This window comes from Pygocentrus nattereri, chromosome 25 (genome assembly GCF_015220715.1).
Source record: "Pygocentrus nattereri isolate fPygNat1 chromosome 25, fPygNat1.pri, whole genome shotgun sequence".
In the NCBI taxonomy this organism is placed as follows: domain Eukaryota; kingdom Metazoa; phylum Chordata; class Actinopteri; order Characiformes; family Serrasalmidae; genus Pygocentrus; species Pygocentrus nattereri.
In genome coordinates this window covers 5962077-5970954 of record NC_051235.1, presented here as the reverse complement: position 1 = coordinate 5970954, position 8878 = coordinate 5962077, and the positions used below count along the sequence as shown (strand labels likewise).

The 8878-nt window shown below is 44.4% G+C and overlaps 2 protein-coding genes across 3 annotated transcripts in view; one reads left to right on the top strand and one right to left on the bottom strand.

Annotated features, from left to right (window-relative positions):
* The first annotated feature begins 300 nt into the window (after window positions 1-300).
* Window positions 301-1338, top strand: LOC108440700 (extensin-like). Its single transcript, XM_037534286.1, has 2 exons — window positions 301-331; window positions 539-1338. Exons 1-2 carry the CDS (start codon window positions 301-303, stop codon window positions 1336-1338), a joined length of 831 nt encoding a protein of 276 aa, XP_037390183.1.
* Window positions 1339-6814: 5476 nt separating this feature from the next.
* mxi1 (max interactor 1, dimerization protein) overlaps window positions 6815-8878 on the bottom strand; it is a 49458-nt gene continuing 47394 nt past the window's right edge. For both annotated transcript variants that reach the window (XM_017719700.2, XM_017719701.2), the window contains exon 6: window positions 6815-8878. This exon is cut by the window's right edge and continues 1439 nt beyond it. The gene's annotated coding sequence lies outside the window, so the exon portion shown is untranslated.

Genomic DNA, 8878 nt, shown 5'->3' with positions numbered 1-8878 from the left:
GCTCTACGTTTACTTTTCAGGCTCCACATTCTCCCTGGAGGATCCACTGCACTGATCGAGGAACAGAATTCTGAGTATTCATTCAGCTGCAATACCATCATCAGGACTGACAACTCGCACATACTGGGACATACGACTCACGCAGTGTGGTCTAATCTTACGCTGTCATGTGACATTTCTCACGCATTTTTACAAAAGGACCTACTGATGAATCGGAATGTTTCTACTGCTGCTTAGTTTTTATTGAGGAAAAATACTCTGGGCCGGCAACGGTGGTTTACTTCAATACAGGAAAAAGAGATGACGCTAGCTAGCCAGTCACTGCTGGCCCGTGTGTGTTGTAGATCAGCGGGGCGGGACTTTACTGGCTCTATACTGAATTAATGTATGGAGTGTTGATGTGGAAACGGATCCAAGTTGGAACTTTTTTGGAATTTCAGTGGCAGCGTATACAGGCATTTAAAATTTGCTAAAAAAAAAAAAAAAAAAAAAAAAAAAAATCAACCCTCCGACCCCCAAAGCCTCCAAACCCCAAAAGCCTCCAAACTCCAAACCCTCAAAGCCTCCAAACTCCAAACCCTCAAAGCCTCCAAACTCCAAACCCTCAAAGTCTCCAAACCCTCAGTCTCCAAACTCCAAACACTCAAAGCCTCCAAACTCCAAACCCTCAAAGCCTCCAAACTCCAAACACCCAAAGCCTCCAAACTCCAAACCCTCAAAGCCTCCAAACTCCAAACACTCAAAGTTTCCAAACCCTCAGTCTCCAAACTCCAAACCCTCAAAGTCTCCAAACTCCAAACCCTCAAAGTCTCCAAACCCTCAAAGTCTCCAAACTCCAAACCCTCAAAGTCTCCAAAATCCAAACCCTCAAAGCCTCCAAACTCCAAACCCTCAAAGCCTCCAAACCCCAAACCCCCAAAGCCTCCAAACTCCAACCCCCCAAAGCCTATAAACTCCAAACCCTCAAAGTCTCCAAACTCCAAACCCTCAAAGTCTCCAAACCCTCAAAGTCTCCAAACCCTCAAAGTCTCCAAACTCCAAACCCTCAAAGTCTCCAAACCCTCAAAGCCTCCAAACTCCAAACCCTCAAAGCCTCCAAACTCCAAACCCTCAAAGGCTCCAAACCCTCAAAGCCTCCAAAGGCCAAACCCTCAAAGCCTCCAAACTCCAAATCCTCAAAGCCTCCAAAATCCAAACCCTCAAAGTCTCCAAACTCCAAATCCTCCACTCTCAACCGTCCAAACCCTCAAAGCCTCCAAGCTCCAAATCCTCCAGTCTCAACCCTTCAAACCCTCAAAGCCTCCAACCTCCAAAGTCTTCACCCTCCAAAGTGTCTAACCTCCAAAGTCTTCACCCTCCAAAGTGTCCAACCTCCAAAGTCTTCACCCTCCAAAGCATCCAACCCCCAAAATCTTCACCCTCCAAAGTGTCCAACCCCCAAAGTGTCCAACCTCCAAAGTATTTACCCTCCAAAGCATCCAACCCCCAAAATCTTCACCCTCCAAAGTGTCCAACCCCCAAAGTGTCCAACCTCCAAGGTATTTACCCTCCAAAGTGTCCAACCTCCAAAGTATTTACCCTCCAGTGTCCAACTATTTAGGGAATCTATTTAGGGAATCTTGACTGTATGCAACATTGTGTAACAAAGACCAAGTCTATTCAAATTAATCTAACTTTAACTAAATAGCACAAAAACGTTTGAACCATTCTAGAACATTAAAAGAACCAATTAATTAAAAAACAATGTATACTGAATACCCCATGCCTGTTAACTGGAATGGTCGTCTAAGCCACTAATATTGCACAAAATAAACAATAACACAAAATTATTAGGAAAAAAAAAACGAAATGAAAAACTAAAGAATAACTGCAGCGTTCCCGCAAGTGCCTGCATGGCTGACACCTATCGGCTAATTCACAGCACTGTCAAACAGTTTTCCCTGTAGTTCAACAACTGCGCCTTAAAATATTCATTCAGAAATGAGTTTCACACTCCAACAGACGCAAATCTCAACGTGGATGGATGAGGAGTGTGACCCTATCATCATGTTATTAGAGGGTTTAAAGGTTTCTAGGCTTTTTGTCAGCAGGGAAGTCGTAGACAGATGCTGCCATCTAGTGGTTCATTTATGAATTTGAACACACCAAATAATTCAGCATACAATCACTATTTACTTACTAGCTTAATAAATAACAGCACGCCAGCTCCAGAGGTCGGAAAGTAGAAAGAGTTCCAGAAACATTTGAAGGGAAAAAGTGCTTAAAAGTCTAGGTGATAGAAAGTCTCGCCCGTTTCTAAACTCATAGGCCGATACCGACATCTAGTGGTGACTCCATGTTAGTGCTCGGTATGTTGCTGTCAATCTGACCTCCAGTTCAAGTTTAGGCCAGGTACACATGCCGTTATTAACAAAACCCATTTGGTCCCACTTTCTATTAAGTGGCTATAATAACTGTGTAGTTACAATGTAACTACTAATGGATTACAGACGAGCACCTTATGTAATTACACATGTGGAACAACTTCAGTTTTGCCTCCTGTAATTACACAAGTGCATCTTAATCGCTGTATCAGGATATTCTGTCTCGTGTAATTACACAAGTATAATAACATGTAATTACATTCGTAATCAGACTGGAACAGCAGGGTTTTTTCCCCATAAGTTTTCTGGCAGTAAGTGGGAAGCATGTAATAACCTATGTAATAAGTATGTAATGACATCACTTACCCGGTATCTAACATTTGGCTAGCCTTTATGTTGCCAATGCTGTGACATTGTAACCAGACTCAGCTTTAAACCACTCTGTATGTATTTGTGACAGTACAGCACGTCCGCTCATCCTAAAACGGGACTTTTATGACAATAATTGTGTCGCATTTCAGCCCGGAGAAATATGTGTATTACCACTGCGTTATTACACAGTAGCTACATAGTAACTACACAGGAACTGGCCATAACTAACACTACATTCCTGGAAAGTTCCTGTGTAGGAGATAGACTTGTGTAATTACATGAGGCAAAACTGAAGTTGATACACATGTGTAATAACATAGGCTGTACTCCTGTAATCCATCTGTAATACTGACTAAATCATCAGTAGTTACAGTGTTGTTGCATGTTATTCACTTGTAACTACACAGTTATTAGACCTATGCGTTTTTAATGGGTGTCTATGACGTCGTAGGAACATGTTCCCGTGAGTAACGACGCAGTTCATCATTTCTTGGAAAGTGATGAGGCAGTTGTATTGCAAGTCTAAGCAGCTGTTCCGTGGGCTATTACTCATCTATTGACTGATATCTGCAGTACTCAAGTCAGAGATCCGCCTTTATTTATTTCATTTGCAGTCAAAATGGCCATTAGGTACAGGTGGGCCTCCTAACAACCACCTGGAAAGCCTACTTAAAGTCAAGCCAAAGAAAAAAATATGAAAAAATAAGAGGTCAGAAAAAAAGAGTAAGACACAGAGAAAATGGGGCTCCTAACAACCACCTGGAAGACCTGTTAGACCCCAAAACTGCCCCCATCAGATAAACAGCACTGAAAGCTTTGATCTCTAAGAGAGGAGAACATCAAGCTGCTTCAGATCTGAAAACATCCACAGGTGTTTCTGTCCATCCTTCCACTGTGAGAAGACCACTCAGCGCGGTGGGTCTGAAAGGATGTGTAGCTGATCAAGAAGAACCTCACTGAGAAAAGGAGACGGATACATCAAACAAAGAAGCTGAACGATGGACTGACCGCCCCAGAGTCCAGACCTCAACACCAGTGAATGGGCTTGATCATTTCAGAATATCTAACCAGCTTCTACGACTGAACTTTGGGGGCACGTCTGCAGATTCATGAGTCTCTCATGGCTGTTTTGACTGCAGGTAAAATAAAAGAAGTGTGGTCACTGAGTTTGACACAGTACTACACACTGCAGCTCACACTGAATACAATTAAAGGACCCCTATTCGATGGAACATGCAGCACCACTTCTGTACGTTAGATGGCGCCATCAGATTGACCCACAAACCTACTGGAATATGTTCTGAAGCAAAACGGCTCTGGAGTTACTGCGCGATACAGCGTGGAAATGGAAGTTTGACAGTTTAATACTGTGATTCAACTCTTCCTCGCATTGTGCCCACACATGTGGACAGTTCCATAAGTGTTTAGTAGGGTGAAAACAGTGCAGTGGAAACTACTTAAAGGTGCAGTGTGTAAGATTTAGTGTGGATCCATTAGCAGAAGTGGAATGTACTATACCGTAACCAGGTTTTCATTGGTATATCGCTATTCTCCAAAATAGGAACTTTACAGGAGAAGCAAAAAACCTACTTTACTTTTAATGCAAGTCAATGGAACCAGAATTTGGGTGATTTTGGGCCGTCGTGAAATTTTGCTCATCATGAAATTTACACACAATGTAGAAGGAAACGGGTATTTTCAAATGATGTCAAAAACCTGAAAAACGACAAAAATGGACATTCGAGGTTTTCATCCAAAGGACGGCAATAAATTCACCTCTAACTATGAATTGTGTTCTCGTCAACTTAGAATGAGCATTTCATAGGGAGAAGGTCCTGCCATGTTTCTATAGTAGCCCAGAGTGGACCAACCAAACAACGGCTTTAGAGACTGTCTTCCACGTTTTAATGCTGAAGCAGCAGCTTGAGTGTGGTGGTGCTGTAACCCAGAAAAAAAGGCAAAGGAGGCAAAACCTCATCATCACCTCCTGCGGAGACGGAAGAAGGCTCATCTCCCCCCTCCCATCCTCACCATGTTCTACAGGGGGACTGTGGAGAGGATCCTGAGCAGCTGCATCATCGCTTGGTTTGGGAATTGTACCGCCTTAGACCGCAAGACCCTACAGCGTATAGTGAGGACAGCTGAGAAGATCATCTAGGTCTCTCTCCCCTCCATCGTGAACATCTACACCACACGTTGTATCTGGAAAGCCACCAGCATTGCGGACGAACCCGTCCATCCCTCACACAAGCAATCAGGATCTTAAACTCACAAGGACTGAACTAACCCCCACACCCCCTCACACACACATTCCACACATACACATAACTCTTTTGATGCTCTACCTGCACTACCTGGCACATTGCTGCTACACTGTGTTTTCACTGTTTAACTCTGGTTTTTCTACCTCAGTAACTGCTGTGTTTATGTCGGTCATCTGACTGCGTGACTCACAGATCACAGTGTGTTAAATATCTCTGCACCTTATTCCACAACTTCATGTCCAGAATGAGTGCTGTGTTGGTGCTGCACTGTCCGGTCTGTTTACTGTGTCTAATGTCTGTTTAATTTATCGTATTTATTGTTTCCAGTTTAATTTCTTGTTTGCACACTTTGTCTGCACGTTCGCACTTTGTATGTTTTGTTCCTTGTTGCACCGTGATGCTCCTGGAGGAACGGAATTTCACTCCACTGTGTACCTGTACAGAGATGGAAGGACAATAAAAGCCTCTTGACTTGACTTGATCTGGTTGTAATGTGCAGAATCACCACTAGATGCCACTAAATTTTACACAGTACACCTTTAGGTGAAACTACACCAATCAGGCCTAACACCATGACCACCTCCTTGCTTCTACCCTCACTGCCCATCTTATCAGCTCCACTTACTGTATAGCTGCACTCTGTAGTTCTACAGTTACAGACTGTAGTCCATCTGTTTCTCTGATACCCTGTTCTTCAGTGGTCAGGACCCCCATGGACCCTCACAGAGCAGGTACTGTTTGGGTGGTGGATCATTCTCAGCACTGCAGTAACACTGACATGGTGGTGGTGGCGTGTTAGTGTGTCGTGCTGGTCCGAGTGGATCAGACACAGCTGTGCTGCTGGAGTTTTGCACTACTTGCTTGCGCAGTCTTTCACTAGTATCTTTGCACAGCTGTTCAATGTTTCAGTACTTTTTGCACAACTTGCTGTTCTCTAACAAGGAGCTTAACGGCGAGGTGGTGGTGGTGTTACAGTGTGGGCAGGTGTGTCTAGTCAGTACAGAACCGCCCTACACTTGGTCAATGGCACAGTGACAAGTCCAGACTACTGAATAACATCATTAATCCAGTCATCGTGCCTCTGCATGAACAACACAGGCCTCATTTCATCTTCATGGACGACGATGCTCCAGCTCATCGAGGTTGCATCATTAGGGAACGGCTGCTGGAGACCGGGGCACTTCAAACGGAGTGGCCTGCACTTTCTCCAGACCTGAATCCCATAGAAAACCTATGGGATCAGCCGAGTCGCCATGTGGAGGCTCATAACTCTGTACCCCAGAACCGCAATGACCTGAGGGCCGCCCTTCAAGAAGAGTGGGACGCCATGCCTCAGCAGACAATGAGTCGACTGGTGAACAGCAGGAGACGTCGTTGTCAAGCTGTAATTGATGCTTGAGGGCGCATGACGAGTTTTGACAGTGAGATTGTTTGTTGGGGTAACGTTACACCCACCACTGCTGTTGGCTTTTGTTGGAGATGAGGAGATCACCACCGCATGCTTCTACTGAAACGCCCTACTTCCAGGACACCACTGTAGCATAACTTTTTACGTTTTCCATAAATTTCATCCGAAAGCCAAATATCCCAAACTTTTTGTGAGTAGTGTCTGTCTGTATGTAATAAATACAAGTTGGATATAAAGAAGAAATCCCTATATGCTAGTATATGTCATATATTCATTTCCACATTTCAGATTCAATGTTATCTTCAAAAAAGGAAGAGAGACAAAACGGAGACTTGACGGCTGCTATTTCTGTTTTTAGTCCTTTAAATGCAGGCGGCAGTTAAAACAGACAGGAAAGACACACAGGCTTTGGTTTGGTCTTCAGATTTGACAATCTTGGTGTTTATTGTAAGTATTGCAGTTTGACTTACAGCTATAATCAGAGTGCATGTTTAACAAAGAATGGCCACAAAGTTCAGCAGGACCTGGCGTCTTCCAGGCGGAATAGCTTTACCCAACTTCAGGCCCGTTTTCCCTCAAAAGGGGAATTCCGCCCATTTTTCAAAACGTGCGTATAATTAAATGGCAAAAGTGTAAATAAAGCTTCCTCATAGAAAAAGTTACTACATCATCTGGTTACAAATTGGCTTAAAACATAGATTTTTAAAAGCCATTCAAGGCTGAGTGGTACAAGTAGGGAGTTCTGGGGCAAAACAGTGCCCAAAGAACATTTATTTTTCCAGATATAGCAGTACTACTTTAATCAGTACCATATAAAAATAATCCCAACACGTTTAGGTTCAGTGGTGGTTTTGGATAGTCAATAAAACGAACCCTGGTTCCCATCACCACCAAGTTTCACGACCGTCCTTCATCAAATCACTCCGAATGACTTCGTTTACAACTCGATGACTGAATTATACAAACATTTTTGGAATATCGGCGGAATTCTCCCACAACCAAAGCTTTCGGAACACATGCACTCACTCAGAGAGCCTGCAGGGGGCGGCACGCGTCAAGCTTCTCAGAGCTCAGGCTTCAGGGCTGCTTTCCAAAAAGCAGAGTGTTTAGTGACGTTGGCTGACGATGAGCTCTGTGCTACGACACTGGAGGGGAAATGCACCAATCGCAGCTAGCAAGCAGCAGAGCTGATCTCAGATCAGATTCCCTCGGGTTTTTACTGCTTTTAGTCGCAAGAGACTGATCTGCAAACAGGCTACGCCGGCCCGAGCGGCTGGACGAACGTGGGCGCTGATCTAGGATCAGTTTTACATTAAGCATCCCAGTGGATTATAGGCAAACACGGGCTGATCCTGGATCAGTTTGACTGAGCAGCTTGATGCCACTGGACGAATCCATCCTGCTGTCTGCAGGTCAGTTTTGGCGACCTGATTCCAGATCAGTCCGCACTAGTGTCCACAGTATGGTGGTGCGGGACAAGAAGTGTTGTGTTCGAAAGCACTGGTTTTCAACGTGGGCCCTGGTTTTAAGTGCAGATTCAAGAAAAAATAAAGGAACAAATGGACAAATTATGGAGACAAAAGAAAGAAAAAAAAGGTAGCTGTGTCCTCAAAAGCTGGGGAGAAGGAGGAGATAAAGGGAGGGATACAGAGCTCTTCTGTAGTTTGGCCTGGTGTAACAGCACCACGTTCAGTCCAGCTCCGTTCATTCAAGAACACTAGCGCTAACAGCGATAGCCGTGTCAAGTCCACTCAGGTTGTTCCTTTGAAGTCAAAGCTTCCGCTGTTCCACGCTGAGAAGTGACCTCACGTTAGCAGATGGGCGGATCTCTTCCATCCAACACGTTCTGTCGCCGAGCGCTTTCTGAATCTGACGGTGAATGGCAGCCATGGAAGGAGGACACGTTCAGGCTCAAAGGAAAATAAGATGTATATATATATATATATATATCTATATACTTTAACATCACATTGAATTGATCTACTGCCTGCTTCTCCCTTCACTCCAGCAATCCAAATCTGAGCGGGAGAGGAATGCATACAAAAAACATTAAGAAAACAAAAAAAAAAAAAAAAAGAAGAACAAATAAATTAAGCTTCTCTTCCAATATTTGTGTCGGGGAACGAGAAATAAATACAAAAAATTTCAGACTGCTCATTCCTTCCGCTGACGAGCTGGACGAGTGAACTGGCGGAAAGGCAAGGGGCCCGTCGAGGGGCACCGTGGGTAACCTCTCGGCAAGGCGTCCCCCCCGGATCCACAGCGCCGCCGCCCTTTTCTTCTACAGGAATGCCTCTCAGCTTCGACACGAAACGAAACACAAACATTAACTAGCTAATAAATAACGAGAGCACGACTCGAAGCGTGGTTCCGAAAGGACCGTGCTCGGGGTCTCAGGGTCCCACCGCATGCCTTCTACTCATTTGTCGCTCCTGGGAGTGTTAACATTCGTCTGGTTTGGGGACGCTACT